A 16,505-nucleotide genomic window follows, 5' to 3' on the forward strand; every position below is an offset into this window, starting at 1 on the left:
TTAACTTCTCTAACACGAAGACTCATTCACTAGAATCTGCTATGAAACAAATGCAGATCTAACTGCAATGGCAAGGAATGTTTTCATTCTGCCTTCATTTAATTTTCAACAAGGAAAAAGCTGATCCATCAGTGTTCTTCCTATTCATACAGTTTTACATCAGAAGAAACAGGGCATGTACAGCTTCCAGTAGTCTTCTACTTCCTCCCCCTTCTAGTTCCTTGTAAAATGTGAAATTCTGATAAGCTGCAAGATCCTTACTGCCAAACAGTGGTGCATTATGGATGGAAGGGACAATGTCTTTTAAGGATTCCAAAGCCAGGGCGTAAACAAGTAATCCAAACTCTACTGCAAAGCTGCAGCTCAGTACTTATCAATGTGAACACCTAAATCGCCTACAAGTTTCTACCAAGTGCAGTACAGTATACAAAAAATAAAGGCGAAGGTTCAGACTTTACAGGCAAATCTCTTCTCTAAATACAGTTTACCAGCTAGACACAAGATGCAATACAAATAAAAGTTAGTTCACACTGTATTACATAAACTGTTACCAGTAAAGCATAATCTAATCAGTTCCTCAAAGTTAAATACCTTTTTTGATAAATAAAGTAGTGAATGCAATCCCACCTGTATCAATGGACCAATGGTAATGGTGTCAGATAACATGTTCCAAGCAACATATTTACATCTGGACAACAGCATGTTCCACTTGTGCATCAGTTTTAGAGCTGCAACATCTTCACTGTGCTGCAACATACTCAGCACGTGCCAGTACATTAATGTTATGCACAAAAACGACTAAGCAAGCTGCACATATGAAATATAAAAAAAAAATTCTACAGAAGTGATGCAGTCAGGCATAGAAGTTCTGCCCACTCAACTAATGTATGCAAAGCTGTGATATGGTTCTTAATCCACACAACATATCTGAAAACAATTACACTAAATGTGGATGACTGTAACAAAAAGTTTCAGCTTATGCCACTTGTTAATACTCTTTTTTTTTTTAAACCACCTAGTAGCAAGGTGGTCTTCTGCATACACCAAAGGTATGTAAACTAGGAAATATACAAGTAGACTTGACATATTAAGAATGCAATTTAAACCACTCATACGAGTGGAGTCAAAGAAAGAACTAACAGATTACGGATGATTGGTTTGAAAAAAAAATGCTCGAAATGTGACCCTTTGCAAAGCAACTGTGCAACAATCACTCTTTAGAGAATGGCAGTATGTCACACGTAGAGAAAAGCAAATCTTGAGTTTGCCAGATGCATTACAACATGCTACAACTGAGTCTTCCTGATGAGTTCAGTGCAATAAAGACCACTTTGATGTCATAAGCCACTTTTAAGGCAAGCTTGTCTTGCACTAGGTTTGTAATCTCTTAGAATGGCTGAAATAAAGCTCAGCTAAGTGGATACAATAAAAGTAAACTCACAACCTTTACAAGTACTATAGGTAACCAGTTAGGTAAGAAGGTCTCTGTAACACTAGGAAAAGGTGTTTTCTGAGAAGCACTATTACTCACATTGACACAAGCTCTCCTAAATCACCTTTCTTCTCTTTTCCTGTTCATATCCCAGATGGCAAATAAACAGCCTAGTACAAACTCTATGGGCACACAGATAGTCCCATAATGGAGGATGCCTCCTGGTACTTTATACGGGGTACTGTGATTCTAGGGACCACTACTGACCTTCCTTAAAGTAAATTGTAGCATTAAGGCACACACACACATACTTGTCCAACCACTCCTAAGATGATCCATAATCAAATGCATCAAACATGCCTGTGAACAAGGGTCACTTTTGTGGCAGGTGACTGATTCATCTGTGCAAAAACAATGGTGGTTATAAAAACTCCATGATTTAAGAGCAGTTTCAGAATAGTGCTTACCATAAAAGACTGAGGCTGGTTCGAAGAAGAAGGGATACTGTGCAAAAAAGAGCAGGTAGGTGCTGTATGACCAGACAACAGTGTAGAAAAACAACTTCCACGAGCTCTCTGGCATCTTGGCAGCATCCTTGGGATTCAGGTCACACCACCGACAGACTGGCTAATACGTAAAAAAAAAAAAAAGAAATTTACATCAGCTCCAGCTATTGTCCATTAATACTGCACAATATGTTTGTACAGCTGCTACTTTCTTAAACATTTGGTTGCACTATATTTCTAATAAGGTTCTTAAATGAACTAAAGACCAGATTTAAGTATTTCTGCAAAAATAAACCATTTCAAACAAACTAACTGTGAACTCTACTTTGCTCTGCTAGCCAAGGTAACAATGTACAGTAAACTCTCAGTTAACTGGCACCCATGGGGATTGGTAGATGCCTGATAAAGTACAGTTGTGTATACTTACCATAAATGTAGATGTTCGAGTGTATTCAATGTTGCAGTCATCACACTAGGGTTAGCTGCCTGCAGGTAGCCCTCAGTCGACCCGAATACCAGAGACTTAGTATTTCTTGATTTATTGCATTTACAAATTATTCAGCCATTAACTTATGTATTCAGTTTATAGAAATTTTACTTGCCTTACATGGATTCACAGATTAATGAAACATTTCTATTGGACACTAAATTTTGAATTGGAGGGAACTTTGGGATATATATACAGTTTTAACAGTTACTCTTGGTTGTATTGATGAAGTTGAAGACGAAAACGTCCTTGTGTGCGCTATATTGTTTGCTGTGCACCTTTGATTATAGTGTTTTTGCAACGTACTCTACGGATTGGATTCATTTGCGCTTGGTGGACTGTGGTGTTTGTTTTTGTTTCTTAGTATTTCTTCGTCGGTTGTTGTTGCTCCAGGACTGACGTCAAGTCATCAGGTGTATAAAAACAGGCCACCAACGCCATTACATCAGATTTCCTTGTCCCAAGTGTCAGGAGTCCCCCCAAATAGGGAGCTATGTTATGGTGGGGAAAACACCACCAGTAAAATGTAAATACCAATACCCTTGAAAGGGGTGAGTAAAGGACATAGAGAGAGAGAGAGAGACGAGGGGGCTGGAGGGAAACCAGGACTGCAACAGTGAATCCATGAACATCTACATTTATGGTAAGTGTACACAACTGTACTATGTTCTTCGTGTTTCACTGTTGCAATCATCACACTTGGGTAGATTTCCAAAGCTAAAGAAGGGTGGAGGCAGTCAAGAAGAGTTGGGCTGGCTAGTATGCCCTGCAGGACTGCTGTTGCAAAACCTGCCCTGGATTTGGAAAAGATAGGCAGGTGGTAATGTTTGGTGAAGGTGTGTACAGAACTCCAGGTAACAGCTTCCAGGATGTCCCTGGTAGGGACTCCCCTGAGGAAAGCTGTAGAGGTGGAAGTTGTCCTAGTGCAGTTTGTTCTGACCCCATGAGGGCTTGATTTCCCATGGTGCTTGTAGCAAAAATGGATGCAGTGTGCTATCCATTTGGAAATTGTTTGCTTTGAAATGGCCTTGCCCTCTGCCCCTGGTGCAAAGCTGACTAGTAACTGGTCAGTTTTCCTGAAGGGCTTAGTCCTATCAAGATATAGAATCTGAGCTGTCTGCGCACGTCCAAGGAGTGCAGGATCCTTTCCCCTTTATTTTGAGGATTAGGGAAGAAAGTTGGCAAATGGATAGATTTGGTTGAGAGCCACACTGGACACCACTTTAGGCATAAAGGAAGGATTAGTCCTGAGGGAAACCCTGTCAGCATGGAAAACAATGAAGGGTTCCACAGCCATAAGTGCTTGTAGCTCAGACACTCTTCTCTCTGAAGTGATGGCCAGAAGCAAGGCTGTTTTCTAAGAGAGGAATTTTAACTCTGCTGATGCTGCAGGCTCAAAGGGGAGGTAGCATGAGCTTTTCCAGTACAAAGTTAAGGCCCCAAGCAGGGGTGGGTGCTCTCCTAGGTGGCCTTTAGTTGTTTGCCCCTCTCAGGAACTATTTGATAAGAGAGTGAGAGAAGAGAGGTGGCTCAGTGTTGTAATGAGCCGAAATGGCAGAGGCATAGATCTTAATGGAGGAGAAGGATAGGTCTCTGTGGAGCAGATCTGCTAAGTAATCCAGGAGTAGAGGCAGGGAGGGCAGAGTTGTGTCCTCTCCTTTAGACTGAATTCAGGAGCAGTACCTTTTCCACTTATCAGCATAGGATTTCCTTGTACTGGGTCTTCTGGCTTCAAGAATTACATCCAGCACCTGCTTGCTTAAGCTGGTTACTGGGGGAGAGTTCAACGAATAAGCCAGGCTGCAAGATTTAGGGTTTGCAGGTGTGGATGCAAGATCTGTCCCCCCTGCTGAGAGAGTCTGTCCTGTCTTATCTTGAGCAAAACTCTTGAAAGAAGGGACGGGGGGCATAGATTGAGAGATTTAGCCACTGGAAGGAAGTTCATCCACTTTCCAGGCCCTGCTGTAAAGTGTCCTGGTGCAGAATCTGCTGAGCTGGTGATTGCAGGGGGAGGCAAAGAGATCCACCTCTGGGGTCCCCCATTTCTGAATCAGAAGGTTGAAAGTGCTGGGCTCTAGTTGCCACTCATGTGGGTCTAGAAGATTTCTGCTTAAGTCGTCTGACAGTGAGTTTTGTTTGCCTGGCAGGAATTGAGCTTGCAGATGGACATGCATGTCCAAGGCCATGTTCTACAGGGCCATGGCTAGCCTGCAGAGTGGGTAAGAGTGGGATCCCCCCTGCTTGTTGATGTGCCACATAACTGTGGTGTTGTCTGTTTTTATTAGCAGGTGTCCTGGTGAGAGTAGGGATCTGAAAGCTGTCAGAGCATGTTGCACAGCTAGCATCTCTTTTTGGTTGATGTGCAGATGAATTTGACTTGGGCTCCAGTGGCCCTGAATGCACTTGCCATCCATGTGTGCCCCCCCAGGCATAGTCTGATGCATCTGTGGTTAGGGTCTGGGCAGCGTGGGGTTGAGTAAAGGGCAGTCCTTTGTTGTGGTTGCATGCTGCTGCCCACCAAAGAAATTCTGCCCTTACACAGGGTATTATAGGAATGAAGGTTTCCAGGTCCTGAGAATGCTTGCACAAAGACTTTTTAAGTACCACTGAAGTTTCCTCATATGCAGTCTGGCATATGGAATTAGCAGGATGCATGAGGCCATGAACCCTAGGGCCTGCAGAATTTTCCTTGAGGATAGCTGGGTTCTGGTGGCCATTTGAGTAAAATAGTCTGACAGAAAGGCTTGTTTTTCTGGAGTGAGGAATGCCATCTGGGATGCTGTGTCCAAGCTTGCTCCCACGAATACAACCTTTTTGCTGGGGACTAGTTTTGATTTCTTTTCATTGATAGTGTACCCCAGGGAGGTTCTATGTTTTTTTTACAAATGTCAGGTGCTGCAATGGCATTTCCTGACTGTCTGCCTGAATCAGGCAGTCATCCAAGTACGGGTAAATTTGAATATTTCTCTGTCTGCAATAAGCAATGGCTGGAGCCAGGCATTTTGTGAATACTCTGGGAGCAGTAGATAATCCAAAGGGAAGTGCAGAGAACTGATAATGCATAGATCCTGCCCTGAAGCATAGATATTTCCTGCAGGACTCCCTTATAGGGATGTGCAGATAGGTTTCTTTTAAGTCTAAGGTGAGTGACCAGGCATCTTTGGCTAGCATAGGTAGAAGCTGCTGCAGGGTGAGCATTCTGAATTTTGGTACCAAGGTGTTGAGAATCGAAAGATCTAGGATTGGGTGCCAAGTGCCCTCTTTTCTGAGTACCAGGAAAAGTATGGAATAGAATCCTTGACCTATCTGTTCCGCAGGAACAGGTTGAATTGCCCTTATAGAGAGCAGAAATTGAACTTGGTTTTGTGCCTCTGCCCACTGGTTTGGAGAAAGGTCTGGGAACCCTTTTGGGGTTGGCAGTGAGTGGAAGTAAAATTTGTACCCCTGGGGTACAGTGTTGAGGACCCATCGGTCTTGGTGATGGAATCCAGTTTTTTGCATGAAGGGCAAGTTTTCCTCCTAGGGGTACAAACAGTTGGGCAGAGGTAGGGAGTGGAGTTGAAAAGTCATTGGGAATTCTTTCCATAAGGGGGTGGTTTAGCACTCCCTGCTTTTGAGGTGGAGGTACTCCATTGCTTATATCTCTGCATACCCTGGGACTGTAGTCTAGGGGGTCTGTTTCCCCTGGGTCTAGTTTGAGATGGCCTTGAGGGGGCCAGAAAGGACCAATGCTTCGAGAGGCAATGCCTACTGAATCTAGGAGGCTGTACTTGCAGGAATTCTTTGACTGTCTGCATAGATTTAGCTTTTTCTTCCATCTTTTTAAGAACCTCTTCTGCTTTGGTGCCAAACAGCTTGTCTTTTCTCAAAGGAGCGTCTAATAACTTTGATTTGACATTGTATGGCAAGGTCTGTTCCTTAAGCCAAGCATGCCTTCTCAGCACAGAGCCTGGGATTGCTGCCCTGCAAGATGCTTCTAGAGCATCAAAGCTACACTGCAGTGTATGCTTGATGACTTGGCTTGCGGAATGCATAAGCTCATGCAATTCTTTATTTTCTGCACAGTATGTAAAGGTAGCTATTTTTTGTTTAATAAGTTCCATAATAAGTTGTTGGTATTTCAGCATGTGAAACTGACAATTCAAGGCCCTAATGGCAAGAGATGCAGAGGTATATACTTTCTTACCCCATCTGTTCAGAGCTCTAGAATCCCTGTCCAAAGAAGTGGGATTCTTAGCTGTGGTTGCTTTGATACCTTTAGACCCCTGGGAGATGACCTCTGGATCAGCAGTAGGATTTTTGAAAAGGAATGTGTGTGAGTCAGGTATTCTGTAGTACCTGTCCGGTTTCCTAGGAGCAGGGGGTAAAGTATCAGGAGTTAAACTGGATTCCATAAAGACGTCATCCACAACATCCAGGACTGGGGGTATTGTTAAAGGTCTATGCTGTGGCAAATCTAGAAACTCTCTGAGTCTCTTTTTGGACTGAGGATAGTCTTGGCATTCCCAGTGGAAATGCTCTCAAAGTATGCAAGGTTTCACCAAAAGAAAAATACTCCGGAGGAGAAGCCAAGGGAATGGATTCCTCTGCATCTGAATCCTCATAAGCAGATAAGGGTAAGTCTTCATAATCGGATACCTCAGAGTCGTCGGACTCTTGATATGTTAAAACTGCTCGGGACAGGTCTCTTGTCTCTTAGCAGGGGAGGGCTGACTTTCCCTAATCAGCATAATAAGGTCTTCTGCTATTTTAAGCATTTGATGTTGTGGCAAGGGAGCAGGTGCATGCCATTGGTCGTCATCTTTTTTAGGTGTAGCGCGTACTCTTGGCCTTAGAAATTTGGTAATTTTATACAGAACTGAAGATGCAAAAGAAGTCATCAGTTTATGTCGAGCATCGGTAGCATAAAGAACTTCCTCAAAAGCCGATGCCTGCTCAGCGGCTCCGGACCCACCCAAGGTAGACATCTGCAAGTTACGTAGTCGAAGAAGAATCTCGCAGCATACCGGACTCTGAACGGGTCTCAGTAGAGGCCTGCAAATCCATTGAAGCGGGCATCAGGGTCTGCGAAAGCGCCTCATTGAGTACCGGCAGACTGGTGATTAGCTTAACGGAAGTGTCGTCTGCAGCTTTGGACCTGTGTCGTCTGTCTCTGTCTTTATGCTTATGTTTTTTCAGAAGATCGGTAATCGGCTGGCTTACCGAAGCCATTTTGGAATACGGAGATTGCGAACAAAAGTATTTAGCAACAAAAATGGAGCGATGATGAATAGTTCAGGCATTGAACAAGGCACAAAAACAAGAGCAAGGTATGTCGTGGTCTGCGCTTAAACAGGTGATGCAGTAAGAATGGAAATCTCTGTGTGGTATTTGCTTTCCACAGGCAAGACAATTGTTAACGTTTTCTGTCATTGGTTACAGCAAGAAAAAAGGGTCCCCAACGGAATACTTAGCTTTAGAAGACTTCAGGATAATTCAATTTGGAAATGAAAACTCAAGTAGTGGCCACCCGGCACTCGTGCGAACGGCTTCTGCTTCGGGCTCCTCGGCAAGACAGACTGATGTAATGACTTCGGCTGCCTGTTTTTATACCCCTGACGACCGGATGCCAGTCCTGGAGCTACAGCAACCGACGCAGAAGTACCAAGTCTCTGGTATTCGGGCCAACTGAGGGCTACCTGCAGGCAGATAACCCTAGTATGATGACTGCAACAGTGAAACACGAAGAACATATGTAGTTTCTGGTTGCTTGAGAGTTACTATTAAAAACGGGCCCGACTAATACTGTACCCTACACTATTTGTTTGGTTTGACTTGTTCTTAGGTTGGGGAGAGAGGGAATTTATTCCTGTCTTCCTTTTTAAAACTCTAAAAATGTAAGGTATGTTTCTGCAGGGGGGGGGGGGGCAGAAAGTGCAATACATGACAATTGTACTGTATTTCTTCGATTTGTTTTTCTGGTTGCTTGAGTTCCGGTTAACCTGCAGTTTACTGTATATGCCAGAGAACTGCAGTATACTTATAATGAAATAACTGAATCTTGGCTACTGATGAAACGAATCCAGCTAAAAATCTTCCCAAAAGAGGGCTGCTTTTCGCACAATAAAGAACAATGTTTTTATGTGGATATAGAGACTCCCTCTTTACCCCTCACTACACCTCAAAATGTATACAGTTCAAAACTACCCTGCACCTTGGGCTGGGAGAAGAAAGTTTCCCTGGTGCAGGATAGTTGATGTACAAGATGACATATTTGGTAATAAAGCAACTTAACAAGTCTGCTCACTGGGAAATTCTTTCTTCCCCCAATAAGTGAAAGCAGTGTTCAGTTGACTTCACTGCTTCAGTGAATCTGTTTTATCAAAAACAAGATTCACTGAATTTCATTTTGACATAGTATATGACCACTACATCAGGCACAGTCAAAGCTCTCTGCTGTATGGTGGGGATCAAACTACTTACAAAAAAAAAATGCTTTATCTGTACATTAACTTCGTCTCTGTTTTGATTTGGTCTTTTATGGTGGCAATCAAATGTAACGGTCTGTACATTTTTAGAACATAGGTATAACGTTCTGGAACTATTACTTCAGCAGTGTTGAAATGGGCATCTTATAATGTCACATAGGAACAACATCAGCCTTTTAACCTCCGCTTAAAAGCTATAAAGAAAAGAATGGGGTACGTTTGTACAAATAATAGCCCAATTCAAGTACAATTACTCACAGGCAAGGGAGCCCGCAGGATTTTTTGCAGGGGGGGTGCAAACCCAGAGCCCCCCCCACTACCCCCCCCCCCCCCCCATGCAGCCATTTCAGTGTCCCATTACTTGGCTATTTCTCCCCAGTTGCCATACACACTGTTCAAAACTCTATGTGCATACTGTTTTATGCTTTACTTCTATGATATTACAGATATGTCGATTTAATTTACAAATTTTATAGCACAAACACTGATAGACATTTGCTAAATTAAGTAATAGTCTTGCAATGAAAATAGACTTGGAATTAAAACTTCTCTACCTTTGAAAGTCACATTAACTGAAACAGCATTGAAACCCACATTCAAAGAAAATGCATCTGGCCATTGGCAGATTAAGTTTATCTTTGGGCTGTTTTCAAATCATTGGCCCTTTGCACACATTTTAGAACAATTCAAAAGTTCTTTAATACAATCAGGAATGTGAATCACTTCTAATATAATTGAATTATATCCCTTGTATAATACACCACCACTTGATAGAATGCATTTTAAATTTATAGTTTTGAACATTTTCCCAGTAAGCAATGAAATAAAACATATGAACAAATAATGACAAACTGCCCAATTTCATTTCAACCATAAAAGGCCACTCAAAAGTCATTACAATCCACCAATATCAGTCAATATGCACAATTTCTGCAGAAGTAAAAGTCATCTGAATAATTCCACATTATAGAAATCTGAAATTAATGAAGAGGTTGTTGCTAGAAAACAACTTTATATTTCAGTGTTCCATCTACAAATTCAATGCCTGCTGCCCTTGAAGAATAAATTGCCTACGTTACATAAAAAAAAAAAATGGTAAGCTGGTATATTGCCATAAGGAATGGGTGGTAAGCTGAAAAACAAGTTCATAGTTATAAGGCATCTCATCCAAAGGAGGACATACTCAGGACAGCAGCACTCCACGCCCTTAAAATACAAATCTATATGCTGTGGGAGTAGAACTTATAGCCCTTTGTATCAAGATGCAAGTATGCTATCTGCTGTGCTAACACTGCTTTAAAATTCTATACCACAATAGTGATAGCATTTGCTAAACAAAACAGTTGCACATTTTAAGCAGGCTTAGCATGAGCAAGCAGTAAACTTTTCTTCCCTTGAAGCTCACAATTCCTTGAAAATGCATTTGAAAATAAATTCCACGTGCTAACTCTAACTAGGGCATTTCACTCTGTCTAACATGCACCTCAATCTCTTAGTGCAAGAAATCTGGACAAAGCCTAAAATAAATAGAAGCAGATTATAAATATTGATCTCATGAACTTAGAACATTGCTAGAATAACAGGATTTATGTTAGTATGCATTTTTCTACAGGATATGATATCTAAAACTCAAATGTCTGTCATTATTTTGCAACTTCAATGCTTTTTAGGAGGAATATGGGGCAAAAATCTGGACATTCTGCAAAAACATGGACAGCTGAGGGGTATGCTAACTCCTTCTTATACATACATACAGACACACCATACCTCTCAATCTCTTAACACAAGAAATCTGGATAAAGTCTGTTATAATGTTGGGGATAAAGGCCCAAAACTAGGGACACATTTAGAAAGTTGCTAGAATAAAAGTATTTGTGTTAGAATGCATTTTCTGAATGATATGAAGTCTGAAACTGAAACGTATGTCATTATTTATTAACCAGCTATATTCAGATATAGTTGGTTGTTTCAGTACTCTCCGTGGCTTGCATATTCTCCTCTCTTGAAAGGCCCACTCTGCTTAACTTGTGTATTATTTCCTCAAGTCACTTCACCGTGGGTTGCAAGGTAGCTTCATCACTAGTGTGTGCACAAAATATAATGCCTTCAATTAGTCATGCAAGAAATCACATGCAATCATCATGGCACAAAGGTTCTACTGAAGATGCTGCCAATTTTTCTCATACACGAACACGACAGAAGCCAGGAAGAGCTGTTATTCCACAGCTACATGCAGCAGTAGCAAAACAAATTGCAGAGAACCAAAATAAATTGGAACCAATTTTATCTACCATTATTTACTGTGCAACCCATGACATTCCTCTCGGTGGAAAAGAAGGCTCTGGTGGAAATTTTTGTTACTTGTTAGAGTTTCGTATTGAAGCTGGTGACACAATATTGAAATAGCACAGTGAAACAGCTGCAGGAAATGCTTGGTACACATCCCATTGGGTGCAAAATGAGCTGTTGGCAGAATATGAACACGTACTTCAAAAGGAGATTGTGCAGTGAACAGGGCAGTTGGATTTAGTGTATTGGCAGATGAAACTGCAGATATCTCAGACATTGAGCAGCTGTCATTGGGCATTTGGTTTGCTGATGACTGTATTCGAGAAGAGTTTACGTTTTTTTTCCCATTGTTGTGAGAGATGCACAGTCTATCAAATGTCACTGTCAGTGAATGCATAAAGTATGGTCTAGACCTGGAAAAATTACTCCAGACAAGGTTATGATGGCTGTTCCTTAATGGCGTTCAGGCAAATATTTGTGAAAAGTATCCAAAAGCAGTCTTTATCCACCGTGCATCTCTCACAGACTAAACCTTGCAGTCAATGATCTGAATGATGTTCCTGAAATACCTAGAGCTGTTGGTGTTATCAAGCAGATTATTTTTTCCATGACAGTCCAAAATGATGAGCACTGGTACCAAATATACCCCTTCTGTGTGAGACATGATGGACAGAGAAATATAAATCCATTTGTGTGTTTAGTCAGAACTTTGAGAAAATATTTGACTACCTGGCTGATCTTCATAAGAGCACTGCTGGTGAAACCAGACAAAATGCACATATGTTACTCAGTGCTTGCTCTTCATGCACATTTCTGATTTCTCTCATTTAGGAATGACATTCTCAGTAAGGCAAGATGACTAGCAGATAAACTTGGTATTGAGTTAGTGTTGCTAAGGATTTGCAGTCGACACACCGAGCACACAGTAGGCGTGGATTTTGAGAGTCATTAGAGAACTCTTCTTCTTTCGGCTGCTCCCATTAGGGGTCGCCACAGCAGATCAACTGTTTCCATTTCCTCCTGTCCTCTGCATCTTGCTCTGTCACACCAACCACCTGCATATCCTCTCTCACCACATCCATAAGCCTTATCTTAGGCCTTCCTCTTTTTCTGTTACCTGGCAGCTTCATCCTTAGCATCTTTTTCCCCAATATACTCTGCATCCCTCCTCAGCACATGTCCAAACCAACGTATTCTTGCCTCTCTGGCTTTGTCTCCAAACCTTCCAACCTGGGCTGACCCTCTAATATACTTATTCCTAATCCTGTCCATCCTCGTCACACCCAGTGCAAATCTTAACATCTTCAACTCTGCCATGTCAAGCTCTGACTCCTGCCTTTTTGTCAATGCCACTGTCTCCAACCCGCATAACATAGCTGGTCTCACTACCCTCTTGTAGACCTTCCCTTTCACTCTTACTGGTACTAGTCTGTCACAAATTACTCCTGACACTCTTCTCCACCCACTCCATCCTGCCTGTACTCTCTTCTTCACCTCTCTTCCACACTCACCAATCCTCTGAACTGCTGATCCCAAGTACTTAAACTCATTCACCTTTGCCACCTCTACTCCATGCATCCTCACCATTCCTCGATCTTTCCTCTCATTCACACACATATATTCTGTCTTAGTCCTGCTGACCTGCATTCCTCTTCTCTCTACAGCATATCTCTACCTCTCCAGGGTCTCCTCCACCTGTTCCCTACTCTCACTACAGATCACAATGTCATCTGCAAACATCCTAGTCCACGGGGACTCCTGTCTGATCTCGTATGTCAACCTGTCCATCACCATTGCATATAAGAATGGGCTCAGAGCTGATCCTTGATGTAATCCCACCTCCACCTTAAAAGCATCCGTCCCTCCCACCGCAGACCTCACGGCTGTCACACTACCCTCGTACATATCTTGTACCACTCTTACATACTTCTCTGACACTCCCGACTTCCTCATACAATGCCACAACTCCTCTCTAGGCACCCTGTCATATGCTTTCTCTAAATCCACAAAGACACAATGCAACTCCTTCTGACCTTCTCTGTACTTCTCCATCAACACTCTCAGAGCAAACATCGCATCTGTAGTGCTCTTTCCTGGCATGAAACCATACTGCTGATTACTAATCATCACCTCCCTTCTTAACCTAGCTTCCACTACTCTTTCCCATAACTTCATGTTGTGACTGATCAGTTTAATCCCTCTGTAGTTAATACAGCTCTGCACATCACCCTTATTCTTACAAATCGGTACCAAAACACTTTCTCCATTCCTTGGGCATCCTCTCACTTTCCAAGATTTCATTAAACAATCTAGTTAAAAACTCCACTGCCATTTCACCTAAGCACCTCCATGCTTCCACAGGTATGTCATCTGGACGAACAGCCTTTCCGTTCTTCATCCTCTTCATAGCTATCCTTACTTCCTCCTTGCTAATCCACTGCACTTCATGATTCACTATCCGCACATCATCCAACCTTCTCTCCCTCTTATTCATCAACCCCTCAAAGTACTCTTTCCATCTGCTCAACACACTCTCCTTGCTTGTGAGTATGTTTCCCTCATTATCCTTTATCACCCTTACCTGCTGCACATCTTTACTAGCTCGGTCCCTCTGTCTAGCCAATCGGTACAGGTCCTTTTCTCCCTCCTTAGTGTCCAACCTTTTATGCAACTCTTCATACGCCTTATCCTTAGCCTTCGCCACCTCTCTCTTTGCCATGCACCTCCTCTCCTTATACTCTTGTCTACTTTCTTCATCTCTTTGACAATCCCACTTCTTCTTCGCCAACCTCTTTCTCTGTATACTCTCCTGTACTTCTTCATTCCACCACCAGGTCTCCTTGTCCTCCTTCCTCTTTCCAGATGTAACACCAAGCAACCTTCTAGCCATCTCTCTTACTAGCTCTGCTGTAGTCACCCAGCTATTCGGTAACTCTTCACTGCCACCCAGTGCCTGTCTTAACTCTTCCCTGAACATCACCTCACAATTACCCTTTTTCAATTTCCACCATTTGATCCTTGGTGCTGCCCTCACACTCATCTTCCTCTTCTTGATCACCAATATCATCCTACAAACCACCATCCTATGCTGGCTGCTTAACTACACTTTCCCCTGCCACCACTTTGCAGTCTGCAATCTCCTTCAGATTGGCCCTTCTGCATTACAGAACAAGTATTTATATTCCCTATCTTGACTCATTAGTTTCTTCACTGACGTCTCGCTTTTCCACCAGTAACACTGCTCAGTTCAACTTATTTTATCTGCATCTTAAAATGATGCAAAACCTACAACGTGAAGAATTCTGAAAACGAATTGCAGTCAGTAATAAACTATATCATATTGTTACTATATCTGAATGCTCGCTTCTTGTCTGATGCATTGGCTTTGAAGTTATAAGACAACCTAAAGAATCCGATGGGCTGCTACTACTACCTTTGTAGTCAACATTGTGCAGATCTTCTATCAATGATGTTACTGAACAACTGAACAAAAACAAACAAAAAAAAAAGTGTCAGGTATGGGATTAAAAAAATAAATTTTTTGATGTGTTTCAGCTATGCCAGTGATTAACATGTGCATCATGCTAACCTGGACAACAACAAAAAATAAATACATAAAACGAGTTGATTTTTGCTTTTGTACATGTTTATGCAAGGAAAACTTAATACTGCAGTAAGCACCATCATACCTCTCAAATGAACAGATTTTCGCAGAATGTCCAGATTTTTGCCTCATATTTTTTGTGTGTTCCTCCTAAAATCTGTACTTTTCTGGCAAATAGCTGAGGACTGAAGTCATTAAATAATGATAAACATTTGAGCTGAAGACTCCACATCCTTTAGAAATTTCATGCTAATGCAAAATCTATTATTCTATCAAGTTTGTAAGAGCAATATTTAAAATCTGTCCCTACTTGCCCCCCCCCCCCCCCATCATTTTAGGCTTTGTCCAGATTTTTTGCTCCAAGAGGTTGAGATTGAGGTATGAATTCTGGATAGGAATATGTGCTTTATGCACAGTCTTCATAGTTTCCCTTAAAATGTCAATGAACCTCATATGAACTTTGTCTATATTCTCCTGCTTTGACAATCTGGCTAGTGTTTTTTTAAGTTTTTCCTTTCTTGTTTTATCTTTAGTACATCTTCAACATTACCTCTACTAAACATACTGTATGAACACTCATATGTTACTACCTACTATATTTTTAATTGTATGTCTAAACCACTATGCTTATGTAAATAGCTTATGCAATCGTATGTTATCTGCTATATTTTATAACTGTGTAAACCACAATGCTCACGTAAATATCTTACGTATAGGATGTTAGCAATTGTTCTGGAGCTTTTCTCCCTGGGCCTCTGCTGAAAATGGACAGCTTTATCCAGTCGAACCTCCCCGGTAAACAAATGCAAAATAAAAAAAAAAATGTGACCTTTATGTGGATTAAAAAAAAAGAAAAGTACATCATGTAACAGAAACCAAACAATGGCTCTCTGTGAATTTGCTATACTATTCTGTAACTGAATGCACATTACTTAATGTTGACTGATAAAAAAATTAAATAAAAATACAGTATGATGGGAAGAAGATAACGCTTTATGATTTATAAACTGCTCATAACTTGTCACAATCCTTGAAGTGTACAAAACACCTTTCTAACCTTTTTGAGTCCAGAAAACAGCTTTTCTCGATAAGCAGCAATAAAGAATCCAGCATATAATAAAAATGCATACACACCAGAACATAACAGTTAAACATACTGTGCATGTCTGTCTGCATATCTGTAAATTAGTAAGCCATGTCTTTTTAAACCTGTAGTAAATGTTATGTTCTCCATGATAACGTTATATATGTAGTTCTTTGCATACTCTCACCTTAGTAAACATCCTGTAGTGACAAGAACACTGTCTCTTTGGGAGTTACTTTGCAATATGCTTAAATCAAAACTACTTGCAGAAGGCAATGTTAATCCATCCTGAATGCGACCAATACAACACTTTATTAAAATATCTATTAATCTACTAAGAAAACAGATTTCTGCCTCAAAGTAAGAAGTAATTAAATACAGTTAATAACAACTCCCCCTCTTTGGTCTGACGTCCTGTGATTTTTAATGCTAGCCACTCTCCAAAAAAATATTGATGTTTGGGACTTCCCTATCAAGTAAGGTAGAATAAAATCACCAGCAAATATCAGCATTCCTTGAAGACGTGACAACAATGCAAACAGCACAACATATTCTCTTGATAAGCACTACAAAGTATTCTATTTGCCATTTCCTATTTAACCAACTGCATATGGGCAGAAGCTGGAACACAGAGGT

The 16,505-nt window shown here is 41.3% G+C and overlaps 1 protein-coding gene across 1 annotated transcript in view; it reads right to left on the bottom strand.

Moving 5' to 3' along the window:
- CERS1 (ceramide synthase 1) overlaps positions 1-16,505 on the bottom strand; it is a 1,087,666-nt gene that overhangs the window by 472,756 nt on the left and 598,405 nt on the right. The window contains exon 2 of the mRNA XM_044053851.1: positions 1,900-2,059. Coding sequence (XP_043909786.1) covers positions 1,900-2,059 — 160 coding nt within the window. The remainder of the gene's footprint in view (positions 1-1,899; positions 2,060-16,505) is intronic.

This window comes from Protopterus annectens, chromosome 13.part0 (genome assembly GCF_019279795.1).
Source record: "Protopterus annectens isolate FY-2018-M chromosome 13.part0, PAN1.0, whole genome shotgun sequence".
In the NCBI taxonomy this organism is placed as follows: domain Eukaryota; kingdom Metazoa; phylum Chordata; order Ceratodontiformes; family Protopteridae; genus Protopterus; species Protopterus annectens.